Raw genomic sequence first — 15704 nt, forward strand, 5'->3', positions numbered from 1 at the left:
GAAATAGCATTATCACCAACACTCCCTCATGTTCTCCAACAATAACATTATCACCAACACTCCCTCATGTTCTCCAACAATAACATTATCACCAACACTATCTCACCAACACTCCCTCATGTTCTCCAACAATAACATTATCACCAACACTATCTCACCAACACTCCCTCATGTTCTCCAACAATAACATTATCACCAACACTATCTCACCAACACTCCCTCATGTTCTCCAACAATAGCACTATCACCAACACTATCTCACCAACACTCCCTCATGTTCTCCAACAATAACATTATCACCAACACTATCTCACCAACACTCCCTCATGTTCTCCAACAATAGCACTATCACCAACACTATCTCACCAACACTCCCTGATGTTCTCCAACAATAGCACTATCACCAACACTATCTCACCAACACTCCCTCATCTTCTCCAACAATAACATTATCACCAACACTGTCTCACCAACACTCCCTCATGTTCTCCAACAATAGCACTATCACCAACACTATCTCACCAACACTCCCTGATGTTCTCCAACAATAACACTATCACCAACACTATCTCACCAACACTCCCTCATGTTCTCCAACAATAGCACTATCACCAACACTATCTCACCAACACTCCCTCATCTTCTCCAACAATAACACTATCACCAACACTATCTCACCAACACTCCCTCATCTTCTCCAACAATAACATTATCACCAACACTGTCTCACCAACACTCCCTCATCTTCTCCAACAATAACACTATCACCAACACTATCTCACCAACACTCCCTCATCTTCTCCAACAATAACATTATCACCAACACTATCTCACCAACACTCCCTCATGTTCTCCAACAATAACATTATCACCAACACTATCTCACCAACACTCCCTCATCTTCTCCAACAATAACATTATCACCAACACTGTCTCACCAACACTCCCTCATCTTCTCCAACAATAGCACTATCACCAACACTATCTCACCAACACTCCCTCATCTTCTCCAACAATAACACTATCACCAACACTATCTCACCAACACTCCCTCATCTTCTCCAACAATAACATTTTCACCAACACTATCTCACCAACACTTCCTCATCTTCTCCAACAATAACATTATCACCAACACTCCCTCATCTTCTCCAACAATAGCACTATCACCAACACTATCTCACCAACACTCCCTCATCTTCTCCAACAATAGCACTATCACCAACACTATCTCACCAACACTCCCTCATCTTCTCCAACAATAACATTATCACCAACACTATCTCACCAACACTCCCTCATCTTCTCCAACAGCCACAAAACCTGGTGCTGATGGGGGAGTTCCCTGACTGCGCCGTCAAGCTCTGTGACTTCGAGATCTCGCGAGTGTTGACGCCGGGACGAGAAGTGAGGGAGATCCTGGGCACACCTGACTATGTTGGTTAGTACTGTGTTGTTGGTGGTCCTGGGCACACCTGACTATGTTGGTTAGTACTGTGTTGGTGGTGGTCCTGGGCACACCTGACTATGTTGGTTAGTACTGTGTTGGTGGTGGTCCTGGGCACACCTGACTATGTTGGTTAGTACTGTGTTGTTGGTGGTCCTGGGCACACCTGACTATGTTGGTTAGTACTGTGTTGGTGGTGGTCCTGGGCACACCTGACTATGTTGGTTAGTACTGTGTTGTTGGTGGTCCTGGGCACACCTGACTATGTTGGTTAGTACTGTGTTGTTGGTGGTCCTGGGCACACCTGACTATGTTGGTTAGTACTGTGTTGGTGGTGGTCCTGGGCACACCTGACTATGTTGGTTAGTACTGTGTTGTTGGTGGTCCTGGGCACACCTGACTATGTTGGTTAGTACTGTGTTGTTGGTGGTCCTGGGCACACCTGACTATGTTGGTTAGTACTGTGTTGGTGGTGGTCCTGGGCACACCTGACTATGTTGGTTAGTACTGTGTTGGTGGTGGTCCTGGACACACCTGACTATGTTGGTTAGTACTGTGTTGTTGGTGGTCCTGGGCACACCTGACTATGTTGGTTAGTACTGTGTTGGTGGTGGTGGTCCTGGGCACACCTGACTATGTTGGTTAGTACTGTGTTGTTGGTGGTGGTCCTGGGCACACCTGACTATGTTGGTTAGAACTGTGTTGGTGGTGGTGGTCCTGGGCACACCTGACTATGTTGGTTAGTACTGTGTTGGTGGTGGTGGTCCTGGGCACACCTGACTATGTTGGTTAGTACTGTGTTGGTGGTGGTCCTGGGCACACCTGACTATGTTGGTTAGTACTGTGTTGGTGGTGGTCCTGGGCACACCTGACTATGTTGGTTAGTACTGTGTTGGTGGTGGTGGTCCTGGGCACACCTGACTATGTTGGTTAGTACTGTGTTGGTGGTGGTGGTGGTCCTGGGCACACCTGACTATGTTGGTTAGTACTGTGTTGTTGGTGGTCCTGGACACACCTGACTATGTTGGTTAGTATTGTGTTGGTGGTGGTGGTCCTGGGCACACCTGACTATGTTGGTTAGTACTGTGTTGGTGGTGGTCCTGGGCACACCTGACTATGTTGGTTAGTACTGTGTTGGTGGTGGTCCTGGGCACACCTGACTATGTTGGTTAGTACTGTGTTGGTGGTGGTGGTCCTGGGCACACCTGACTATGTTGGTTAGTATTGTGTTGGTGGTGGTCCTGGGCACACCTGACTATGTTGGTTAGTACTGTGTTGTTGGTGGTGGTCCTGGGCACACCTGACTATGTTGGTTAGTACTGTGTTGTTGGTGGTGGTCCTGGGCACACCTGACTATGTTGGTTAGTACTGTGTTGGTGGTGGTGGTCCTGGGCACACCTGACTATGTTGGTTAGTACTGTGTTGTTGGTGGTCCTGGGCACACCTGACTATGTTGGTTAGTACTGTGTTGTTGGTGGTCCTGGACACACCTGACTATGTTGGTTAGTACTGTGTTGGTGGTGGTGGTCCTGGGCACACCTGACTATGTTGGTTAGTATTGTGTTGTTGGTGGTGGTCCTGGGCACACCTGACTATGTTGGTTAGTACTGTGTTGTTGGTGGTGGTCCTGGGCACACCTGACTATGTTGGTTAGTACTGTGTTGTTGGTGGTGGTCCTGGGCACACCTGACTATGTTGGTTAGTACTGTGTTGTTCATAGTCAACAAAGCTCAATAACTTTAAACAGTCAGTATAATGTTCCTCATGACAGTAAAGACTGTGGTATAACTGGCATCCAAGATGGTATATTTAGTTACTGTAAATCCTGCCTTCAGGCTGGGTGACAGTTGTACAATCTTCTCAAAGTTCACGTTGTCTGTGCCACACGTGGACCCTTACAGTTTACCTGAAGCATTACACCATCTAGTAATATGTGTTTTCTGCTACATATAACTCAATATGCCGCGGAGGTCATCGGAGGAGTGGGCAAGAAGCCTCCCACATCTGTGCCAGATGCGACCTGAAGGGGACAACAGGCACAATGATCAGTACACGCTCGAGGAGGAGTGTGTCGGGTGAGGCTTCAAGAACTGTCATCAATACTGGCGGATCATAAGTAATGAGACAAGAGCCGACGGTCACACGAACCGACGCTCATATTGAATACATGTACTTAGAATCCTGTTGTATACAGCTAAGCACAGAGGCACATGTTCAGGCGTGATGCGTGCAGCTGTCGGCATTAATGATCTCGTGGCATGACACAGTAGCAGCAGTGTAGCGGAGGGCCTGGTGATTAACGACTGGCAGCCTCGTGGGCGTGATGGAGGTGTGACCAGCAGGTGTGACCAGCAGGAGGTGTGACCAGCAGGAGGTGTGACCAGCAGGAGGTGTGACCAGCAGGTGTGACCAGCAGGAGGTGTGACCAGCAGGAGGTGTGAGCAGCAGGAGGTGTGACCAGCAGGAGGTGTGACCAGCAGGAGGTGTGACCAGCAGGAGGTGTGACCAGGAGGTGTGACCAGCAGGAGGTGTAACCAGCAGGAGGTGTGACCAGCAGGAGGTGTGACCAGCAGGAGGTGTAACCAGCAGGAGGTGTGACCAGCAGGAGGTGTGACCAGCGGTGGCTATACATACTATAGATGGCTACACCGTGGCTCTGCAGGACTCCCCTGTGGTGTTGAGGGAGCCACTGTAATAGCTGCTACGCTTCATATTCTTGGCGGTAGATATTAATAAAGTTGATTCCCACTGCTGGAGGCTTCTTTGATATTCTTAGTCAAGTTAGTCCAGTTATGCAAGGTACGCCTTAATGCCCCTCGCCTTGTGGGAGCTCTTGCGACGTAATGATTCACTTCCCTTGCGCCGGGAAACTTGCTTTTCTTTGGGTTGTAATATGCAGAGTTTTCGGTATAAAAACCGATCATTTAGGCTGGACTAGGCCTCTAAACATGACCCCGGGTGGTTGCTGAGAGGTCTTCGACCCGCCAAGCTCAGGCTGGGGCCGGTGTTGGCAGGTGTGTTGGGACGCCATACACAAGGTGAAGGGTAGAGGAGGGGCAGTTGGAGGAGTGTGGGAGCCGCTTGGGCAGTCTTCAGGTGAGTCACACAACCGGCCGCGGGGGCTCGTGTTCCTTGCCAGTAACACAAGCATCCCACGGCCGTTATCACCTCCGCTCCGGTGTCCAGGCGGCAGGTAACGCGGCTGTAACTCTGCTCTCAACAGCCCTCGCGAGCTGTTGAGAGCAGCAGACTCCGCTCTCCCGACGGTCTGCTGAACTGTAACACTCACTAGCGACACGATGACCAACACGGGCGCGGTCATTGATCACTCGTCAAGTTGCTGACGCCGTGTGATCCCCTCCGGTAGTGAAGGGTACCTGTAGAAATGATCATCTACCTTCTTGAGGTTATCTTGAGATGATTTCGGGGCTTTTTAGTGTCCCCGCGGCCCGGTCCTCGACCAGGCCTCCACCCCCAGGAAGCAGCCCGTGACAGCTGACTAACACCCAGGTACCTATTTACTGCTAGGTAACAGGGGCATAGGGTGAAAGAAACTCTGCCCATTGTTTCTCGCCGGCGCCTGGGATCGAACCCAGGACCACAGGATCACAAGTCCAGCGTGCTGTCTTCTCGACCGACCGGCTCCCTTGGTGTTAAAATACAAACAAAATGTCTCCAGGCAGACGGGTACGAGGGCCGTGCAGGGTACGAGGGCCGTGCAGGGTACGAGGGCCGTGCAGGGTACGAGGGCCGTGCAGGGTACGAGGGCCGTGCAGGGTACGAGGGCCGTGCAGGGTACGAGGGCCGTGCAGGGTACGAGGGCCGTGCAGGGTACGAGGGCCGTGCAGGGTACGAGGGCCGTGCAGGGTACGAGGGCCGTGCAGGGTACGAAAACTGGTGTGGAAGGGCCGGCCCATCTCGTGCCCACTCAGAAATGTAATACTGGCATCTTGTGTTTACCTCACCACAACAAGATTGTTGTCAGCGTGACGAGCCACAGCTGACCACAGCTGACCACAGCGTGTCTGTGGCCTGCCCCGGGCCTCTCGCTGCTTCAGCCACCATCCATCTTTGCTACAACAACTGTGGCTGGACGATTGTTATGTGTCTCTTCAAAACACTAATTGCTGACAATGATAAAAACTCGCCGACCTGCCCTGGGGCACAGCCAACCTACCCTGGGGCACAGCCAACCTGCCCTGGGGCACAGCCAACCTGCCCTGGGGCACAGCCAACCTGCCCTGGGGCACAGCCGATCTGCCCTGGGGCACAGCCAACCTGCCCTGGGGCACAGCCGACCTTCCCTGGGGGCACAGCCGACCTGCCCTGGGGCACAGCCAACCTGCCCTGGGGCACAGCCGACCTGTCCTGGGGCACAGCCAACCTGCCCTGGGGCACAGCGAACCTACCCTGGGGCACAGCCAACCTGCCCTGGGGCACAGCCAACCTGCCCTGGGGCACAGCCAACCTGCCCTGGGACACAGCCGACCTGCCCTGGGGCACAGTCAACACAGCCACAGACATAGCCCCGGTCCATCTCCTATGTTACAAAGACTGACCATCGTGTTCAACGCCATCTTGACCTCGACACATGACAATTTATTGGATTTCAAGAACTTCAAATAATTTAAGTGTTATACAATGAAAGAATTGCAACTTTAAATGGTCATTGTATATTCTCAAGGTGAGCGTCTTCACCAGTCTTATGTGGAACAGTTAATGTGTAAGATCCCACCCTAGAGAGTACTGTGAGGCCCTCACTGGACGCCCCACCCTAGAGAGTACTGTGTGGCCCCCACTGGACGCCCCACCCTAGAGAGTACTGAGTGGCCCCCACTGGACGTCCCACCCTAGAGAGTACTGTGTGGCCCCCACTGGACGCCCCACCCTAGAGAGTACTGTGTGGCCCCCACTGGACGTCCCACCCTAGAGAGTACTGTGTGGCCCCCACTGGACGCCCCACCCTAGAGAGTACTGTGTGGCCCCCACTGGACGTCCCACCCTAGAGAGTACTGTGTGGCCCTCACTGGACGTCCCACCCTAGAGAGTACTGTGTGGCCCCCACTGGACGCCCCACCCTAGAGAGTACTGTGTGGCCCCCACTGGACGCCCCACCCTAGAGAGTACTGTGTGGCCCCCACTGGACGCCCCACCCTAGAGAGTACTGTGTGGCCCCCACTGGACGCCCCACCCTAGAGAGTACTGTGTGGCCCCCACTGGACGCCCCACCCTAGAGAGTACTGAGTGGCCCTCACCACCTGTCCTCACTGGACGCGTCGTCCCTTCAACTGTCCACTTGGACACCGGCCACAGCCCTCAAGATATCCGGCGTGTTACTTAAAACTTTATTGTTAATTATGCACAATTATAATTGTTAGAATCGGAGCGAATATGAAGACAGAAGATAACATAGACAAACACAGAAGACAGCATTAACAAACACAGAAGACAGCATTAACAAACACAGAAGACAGCATTAACAAACACAGAAGACAGCATTAACAAACACAGAAGACAGCATTAACAAACACAGAAGACAGCATTAACAAACACAGAAGACAGCATTAACAAACACAGAAGACAGCATTAACAAACACAGAAGACAGCATTAACAAACACAGAAGACAGCATTAACAAACACAGAAGACAGCATTAACAAACACAGAAGACAGCATTAACAAACACAGAAGACAGCATTAACAAACACAGAAGACAACATTAACAAACACAGAAGACAGCATTAACAAACACAGAAGACAGCATTAACAAACACAGAAGACAGCATTAACAAACACAGAAGACAACATTAACAAACACAGAAGACAGCATTAACAAACACAGAAGACAGCATTAACAAACACAGAAGACAACATTAACAAACACAGAAGACAGCATTAACAAACACACAAGACAGCATTAACAAACACAGAAGACAGCATTAACAAACACAGAAGACAGCATTAACAAACACAGAAGACAACATTAACAAACACAGAAGACAGCATTAACAAACACAGAAGACAGCATTAACAAACACAGAAGACAGCATTAACAAACACAGAAGACAGCATTAACAAACACAGAAGACAACATTAACAAACACAGAAGACAGCATTAACAAACACAGAAGACAGCATTAACAAACACAGAAGACAGCATTAACAAACACAGAAGACAGCATTAACAAATACGTGTGAAGTCAGTATACGACACGAAGGCATGACAGTCTGGCTGGTCGACGGGTCGTGTACAGTGTGAGGTGTACACGTGACAGAAGCATTCGTACTGTTCTCCTCTACTAACGTTTGCAGTCACCCGCGGCCTGGCCGAGCAGCACCAACGTACCGTGCACCCCGTGCCGGGCCTGGCCGAGCTGGACCAACGTACCGTGCACCCCGAGCCGGGCCTGGCCGAGCAGCACCAACGTACCATGCACCCCGGGCCGGGCCTGGCCGAGCTGGACCAACGTACCGTGCACCCCGAGCCGGGCCTGGCCGAGCAGCACCAACGTACCGTGCACCCCCGGGCCGGGCCTGGCCGAGCAGCACCAACGTACCATGCACCCCGGGCCGGGCCTAACAATGTACTGGAGTACCACAATCAGAAGCCATCTCTGTGACGCGGTGTGAGCCACTTGCCCTCACGGCGGGTATCACGGTCGAGGCACTCAGGGCCTCACCTGACGTGATCACTCACAGGCAGGAGGATCAGGAGGAGTCGGTCTGATGTGACTGTGAGCGGCTGTGTTGACATGCTGGAGGGGGGGTGACATGACTCTTGACTCGTGAAGGGACGTGATGATACATGACTCGCTTCCCCTGTTGTAATACCGTCTCTCGGCCCAACAGTGATCACTCACAGTGACAACGGTGTATAACAGCGTGTTCACAGTGACAACGGTGTATAACAGCGTGTTCACAGTGACAACGGTGTATAACAGCGTGTTCACAGTGACAACGGTGTATAACAGCGTGTTCACAGTGACAACGGTGTATAACAGCGTGTTCACAGTGACAACGGTGTATAACAGCGTGTTCACAGAGACAACGGTGTATAACAGCGTGTTCACAGTGACAACGGTGTATAACAGCGTGTTCACAGTGACAACGGTGTATAACAGCGTGTTCACAGTGACAACGGTGTATAACAACGTGTTCACAGTGACAACGGTGTATAACAACGTGTTCACAGTGACAACGGTGTATAACAGCGTGTTCACAGTGACAACGGTGTATAACAGCGTGTTCACAGTGACTGTCAGCGGTCGTTCGTTAGGTAGACAGTTAAAGGAAGGCAAGATACGAGGCTGGACGGATGGGCAGGCGTTGTCTGCATTGGTCGACTCGCTCGACCAGACGACGCTAGCGCGAGGGATGAAAGCTGCTGGTCGCCGACAAGCGCTAACAAGCATCCTGGTCTCTGGCAGTTGAGTGGTCGTGTTCACTGTAAACATTACATTGAAATATGTAACAAAATACTTTTGCAAGACAGAGGATACAGCTTCGTTACAGTTTGTGCTGTGTTATTACAAGGATTTGGCTGAAAATTATATATCGAGTGTGTGGGTACTCACCTATTTGTGTCTGCAGGATCGAGCATTGACTCTTGGATCCCGCCTTTCTAGCCATCGGTTGTTTACAGCAATGACTCCTGTCCCATTTCCCTATCATACTTAATTTTTATTATATTACTATTAATACTATTATGAATAGTATTTGCTTCCACAACCTGTTCCTGAAGTGCATTCCATTTTCCCACTACTCTCACGCTAAAAGAAAACTTCCTAACATCTCTGTGACTCATCTGAGTTTCCAGTTTCCACCCATGTCCCCTCGTTCTGTTATTATGACGTGTGAACATTTCGTCTCTGTCCACTCTGTCAATCCCCTTGAGTATTTTATACGTTCCTATCATGTCCCCCCTCTCCCTTCTTCTTTTTAGTGTAAGGCACAGTTCCTTCAGGCGCTCCTCATACCCCATCCCTCGTAACTCTGAGACGAGTTTCGTTGCAAACCTCTGAACCTTTTCCAGTTTCCTTATGGGCTTCTTCAGGTGGGGGCTCCATGATGGCGAGGCATACTCTAAGACTGGTCTCACGTAGGCAGTGTAAAGCGCCCTAAATGCCTCCTTACTTAGGTTTCTGAATGATGTTCTAACTTTTGCCAGTGTAGAGTACGCTGCTGTCGTGTGTGTGTGTTTGTGTGTGTGTGTGTGTGTGTGTGTGTGTGTGTGTGTGTGTGTGTGTGTGTGTGTGTGTGTGTGTGTGTGTGTGTGTGTGTGTTCTCCTAGTTGTGCTTGCGGGGGTTGAGCTCTGCTCTTTCGGCTCGCCTCTCAACTGTCAATCAGTCAACTGTTACTAACAACTATTTTTTTTAACCCCCCCCCCCCGAAGAAGCAGCCCGTAACAGCTGTCTAACTCCCAGGTATCTATTTACTGCTAGGTAACAGGGGCATGAGGGTGAAAGAATCTCTGCTCATCTGTCTGTGCCTAGTCCGGGAATCGAACCCGGACCACAGGATTACGAGTCCCACGCGAAGTCCATTCAGCTACCAGACCCCAGCTACCACACACAGACGCCGGTATGTGTCTGTCTGTATGGTGGTGGGGGGGGGGGGAGGAGCGGGGAAGGGGGGGGGGGAGGAGCGGGGAAGGGGGGGGGGGGGAGGAGCGGGGAAGGGGGGGGGGGTAATTCCACAGGTAGCAGAATTTTAGCCGAAAATTTTCTCCACAATGGAGTCGGCACTCCAGCTCTTGGAGTCGGCACTCCAGCTCTAGGAGTCGGCACTCCAGCTCTTGGAGTCGGCACTCCAGCTCTAGGAGTTGGCACTCCAGCTCTAGGAGTCGGCACTCCAGCTCTTGGAGTCGGCACTCCAGCTCTTGGAGTCGGCACTCCAGCTCTTGGAGTCGGCACTCCAGCTCTTGGAGTCGGCACTCCAGCTCTTGGAGTCGGCACTCCAGCTCTTGGAGTCGGCACTCCAGCTCTAGGAGTCGGCACTCCAGCTCTTGGAGTCGGCACTCCAGCTCTAGGAGTTGGCACTCCAGCTCTAGGAGTCGGCACTCCAGCTCTTGGAGTCGGCACTCCAGCTCTTGGAGTCGGCACTCCAGCTCTTGGAGTCGGCACTCCAGCTCTTGGAGTCGGCACTCCAGCTCTTGGAGTCGGCACTCCAGCTCTTGGAGTCGGCACTCCAGCTCTTGGAGTCGGCACTCCAGGTACACACTTGAGGTGTGTGTCGGGTGCTGCGTCACTCGGTGATTGTGGCGTTAAAAAGAAGTGTAGACAATATTTCCGCCCGTGTAACTTCCCGTCACATTACAAGAATGTTAATTCAACTTATTTTCTCTCTTCTCTGTTAACCCGCGATGTAACTTCTTGTATATAAATCAATAAATAAACCCGGGGCCGGATTCAGGAAGGTACTTACGAAGGTTTTTCCTCTTAGCTAAGAGCGTTTTCCGTCTTAGCGCCTTCGTGGCGGCTACGTCCGTATTCAATTAACTACCCTAAGTGGAAAAATCTTCGTAAGTTCATTTCGGGATTTAAGTGTGGGTCATGATAGCTTGGGCTCTTACAACAGAATAAAAGCAAATATAATATCTTGCTTTATTTCCATAAGCGTTGAGTTAGCAGTAAGAGAAGCAAGATTGTTCTTCAACTCTCTCTTACGGGGGCCTCGTAGCCTGGTGGATAGCGCGCAGGACTCGTAATTCTGTGGCGCGGGTTCGATTCCCGCACGAGGCAGAAACAAATGGGCAAAGTTTCTTTCACCCTAAATGCCCCTGTTACCTAGCAGTAAATAGGTACCTGGGAGTTAGTCAGCTGTCACGGGCTGCTTCCTGGGGGGTGGAGGCCTGGTCGAGGACCGGGCCGCGGGGACACTAAAAAAAAAAAAACCCCGAAATCATCTCAAGATAACCTCAAGATACTCTTCTTGGGCTCCTGTGAGATTACACAATTTAGTGTTGGCCGCCAAGCTATACTAGGAACATAAATTCTCTGAAACGCGTAAAAATAAGAATGATAAAGATAATCCCGGGAGTTAGAAAGTTTCCATATTGATTAAAAATGCTTAATTTACATTCTCTAGAAAGATGAAGACTGAGGGGGGGGGGGGGGGGGAAGGGGAGGAATTATCATGGGGAAAGCGCCAAGCCATTACGACTATATAGCACTGGGAAGGGGTCAGGATAAGGCACGGGAGACATCTCCCGTCACGCAGGGTGCAGTTGCGCCTCCACAGATCTCCAGTATCAGCTCTTGATACTGGTAATGGCTCAAAAGTGCCACCACTTACGGGCTATTCATGCCCGTGCCACCTTTTGGGTGGCTTAATCTTCATCAATCAATGAATCAGGATAAGGATTTGGGATGGGAAGGGAGGAAGGAATGGTGGCCAACCACTTGTGGACGGTCGGGGATTGAACGCCGACCTGCATGAAGCGAGACCGTCGCTCTACCGTATAAACGGATGAATGGGTGTAAACAAAGGGGATGTAAATAAATTCTTAACTATTAACAAGAAACAATGGATATAAAGGGGGAAGGGACGGGAACAATCAGGGGAAGCGCCAAGCCATCACAACTATATAGCACTGGGAAGGTTAGGTTAGGTTAAGGATCTGTGATGGGACGGTGGATATTAAATGTTTAAAGTTACGTTTACGAAAGACCTGGGTAAATACTGGTTTGGAAGGAGGGGGGGTCGCTTATTTGTGACAAATGGCCGGCAACATAAGAGGCGTGGGAGGGGCCGGACACGGAGCCAGACACGCACATGAGTGAGTCTGCTGGCCGGATGTATGAGGCGCCTCGTGGGGGTCAATAGGTCGTCTGCTGATTTCATTATTCTTATGTGTTGGCATCAACATCATCTTAGATCACTTGTGTGGTTGTTACTGATGCGCCTACACCACCACCACCAGCCTCCTCCTCCTGCTCCTCTCAGGCGCCGGCATCAACATCATCTTAGATCACTTGTGTGGTTGTTACTGATGCGCCTACACCACCACCACCAGCCTCCTCCTCCTGCTCCTCTCAGGCGCCGGCATCAACATCATCTTAGATCACTTGTGTGGTTGTTACTGATGCGCCTACACCACCACCACCAGCCTCCTCCTCCTCCTGCTCCTCTCAGGCGCCGGCATCAACATCATCTTAGATCACTTGTGTGGTTGTAACTGATGCGCCTACACCACCACCACCAGCCTCCTCCTCCTGCTCCTCTCAGGCGCCGGCATCAACATCATCTTAGATCACTTGTGTGGTTGTTACTGATGCGCCTACACCACCACCACCAGCCTCCTCCTCCTCTCAGGCGCCGCACAAATATCTCATTTTCCAATTTTGGTGACGCCAGAAATGTTGACGAGGAAGACGAACATTATCTCGGTGAAGCCTTACTTCTTCTCGTCATATTTTCATCAAAGTCGACCGTGAAATTGTGTACTTACAAGAGTAAAACAAAATGAAATAAAGAAATATTTGCTCTTAAGGAATATTGAATGTTCTGTGTGTGTGTGTGTGTGTGTGTGTGTGTGTGTGTGTGTGTGTGTGTGTGTGTGTGTGTGTGTGTGTGTGTGTGTGTGTGTACTCACCTAGTTGTACTCACCTAGTTGTGTTTGCGGGGGTTGAGCTCTGGCTCTTTGGTCCCGCCTCTCAACCGTCAATCAACAGGTGTACAGATTCCTGAGCCTATCGGGCTCTGTCATATCTACACTTGAAACTGTGTATGGAGTCAGCCTCCACCACATCACCCTCTAATGCATTCCATTTGTCAACCACTCTGACACTAAAAAAGTTCTTTCTAATATCTCTGTGGCTCATTTGGGCACTCAGTTTCCACCTGTGTCCCCTTGTGCGTGTTCCCCTTGTGTTAAATAGACTGTCTTTATCTACCCTATCAATCCCCTTCAGAATCTTGAATGTGGTGATCATGTCCCCCCTAACTCTTCTGTCTTCCAGCGAAGTGAGGTTTAATTCCCGTAGTCTCTCCTCGTAGCTCATACCTCTCAGCTCGGGTACTAGTCTGGTGGCAAACCTTTGAACCTTTTCCAGTTTAGTCTTATCCTTGACTAGATATGGACTCCATGCTGGGGCTGCATACTCCAGGATTGGCCTGACATATGTGGTATACAAAGTTCTGAATGATTCTTTACACAAGTTTCTGAATGCCGTTCGTATGTTGGCCAGCCTGGCATATGCCGCTGATGTTATCCGCTTGATATGTGCTGCAGGAGACAGGTCTGGCGTGATATCAACCCCCAAGTCTTTTTCCTTCTCTGACTCCTGAAGAATTTCCTCTCCCAGATGATACCTTGTATCTGGCCTCCTGCTCCCTACACCTATCTTCATTACATTACATTTGGTTGGGTTAAACTCTAACAACCATTTGTTCGACCATTCCTTCAGCTTGTCTAGGTCTTCTTGAAGCCTCAAACAGTCCTCTTCTGTTTTAATCCTTCTCATAATTTTAGCATCGTCCGCAAACATTGAGAGAAATGAATCGATACCCTCCGGGAGATCATTTACATATATCAGAAACAAGATAGGACCGAGTACAGAGCCCTGTGGGACTCCACTGGTGACTTCACGCCAATCGGAGGTCTCACCCCTCACCGTAACTCTCTGCTTCCTATTGCTTAGATACTCCCTTATCCACTGGAGCACCTTACCAGCTACACCTGCCTGTCTCTCCAGCTTATGTACCAGCCTCTTATGCGGTACTGTGTCAAAGGCTTTCCGACAATCCAAGAAAATGCAGTCCGCCCAGCCCTCTCTTTCTTGCTTAATCTGTGTCACCTGATCGTAGAATTCTATCAAGCCTGTAAGGCAAGATTTACCCTCCCTGAATCCATGTTGGCGATTTGTCACGAAGTCCCTTCTCTCCAGATGTGTTACCAGTTTTTTTTCTCACGATCTTCTCCATCACCTTGCATGGTATACAAGTCAAGGACACTGGCCTGTAGTTCAGTGCCTCTTGTCTGTCGCCCTTTTTGTATATTGGGACCACATTCGCCGTCTTCCATATTTCTGGTAGGTCTCCCGTCTCTAGTGATTTACTATACACTATGGAGAGTGGCAAGCAAAGTGCCACTGCACACTCTTTCAGTACCCATGGTGAGATCCCATCTGGACCAACCGCCTTTCTAACATCCAGATCCAGCAGGTGTCTCTTGACCTCCTCTCTCGTAATTTCGAACTCCTCCAAGGCCGCCTGGTTTACCTCCCTTTCTCCTAGCACAGTGACCTCACCCTGTTCTATTGTGAAGACCTCCTGGAACCTCTTGTTGAGTTCCTCACACACCTCTCTGTCATTCTCTGTATACCTGTCCTCGCCTGTTCTAAGTTTCAATACCTGTTCTTTCACTGTTGTTTTCCTTCTGATGTGACTGTGGAGTAGCTTTGGTTCGGTCTTGGCTTTGTTTGCTATATCATTTTCAAAAATTTTCTCTGCTTCTCTTCTCACCCTGACGTACTCATTTCTGGTTCTCTGGTATCTCTCCCTATGGTATGTGTGTGTGTGTGTGTGTGTGTGTGTGTGTGTGTGTGTGTGTGTACTCACCTAGTTGTGCTTGCGGGGGTTGAGCTTCGGCTCTTTGGTCTCGCCTGTCAGCTGTCAATCAACTGGTGTGATTCTGAGCCTATTGGGCTCTATCGTAATCTCTCCTTTCACTTTACGTTCCCTGATCAACCTTCCCTTCATCACTGTAACCACCTTTACTGCACACTCTGCTCATCAATTACACGAGAAAACTAACATTTAACAATTATGTAGAAAATAGTATGAAATATGCATCTTGGTGAGAATGGACTGTGGTGTTTAGCGAGATTGGAAATTAGTATCTTTGTCGTTTCATGCAAATGGTGACCGACCCGAACCTGCCTGTGACCCTCCCTGAACACAGAACAGTCACACTGCAAAGTTTGGTGAGACTAGCTCTAGTCCTCTCGCCTCCAAACCCGATGTTGTTGTTGTTTTAGATTCAGCTCTTGGGAACACAAAGTTGCAAGTAGCACGGGCTATGGTGAGCCCGTAGTGGACCTACCTGGCACAGGAGCGGGGCAAGTAGCACGGGCTATGGTGAGCCCGTAGTGGACTTACCTGGCACAGGAGCGGGGCAAGTAGCACGGGCTATGGTGAGCCCGTAGTGGACTTACCTGGCACAGGAGATGTGCCGAAATCCCGATTGATTGATAAAGATTAAGCCGCTCAATAGATGGCACGGGCATGAATAGCCCGTAAGAAATCCCAGTGAAGA

The 15704-nt window shown here is 50.2% G+C and overlaps 1 protein-coding gene across 3 annotated transcripts in view; it reads left to right on the forward strand.

Annotated features, from left to right (window-relative positions):
• LOC123765541 (uncharacterized) overlaps positions 1-15704 on the forward strand; it is a 347439-nt gene that overhangs the window by 254516 nt on the left and 77219 nt on the right. For all 3 annotated transcript variants that reach the window (XR_011230044.1, XR_011230045.1, XM_045754194.2), the window contains exon 4: positions 1315-1441. Coding sequence is in view for 1 of the 3 variants with exons in the window: in XM_045754194.2 (XP_045610150.2) it covers positions 1315-1441 (127 nt within the window). In the remaining 2 variants the exon portion in view is untranslated. The remainder of the gene's footprint in view (positions 1-1314; positions 1442-15704) is intronic.

This window comes from Procambarus clarkii, chromosome 30, assembly GCF_040958095.1.
Source record: "Procambarus clarkii isolate CNS0578487 chromosome 30, FALCON_Pclarkii_2.0, whole genome shotgun sequence".
Classification (NCBI taxonomy): domain Eukaryota; kingdom Metazoa; phylum Arthropoda; class Malacostraca; order Decapoda; family Cambaridae; genus Procambarus; species Procambarus clarkii.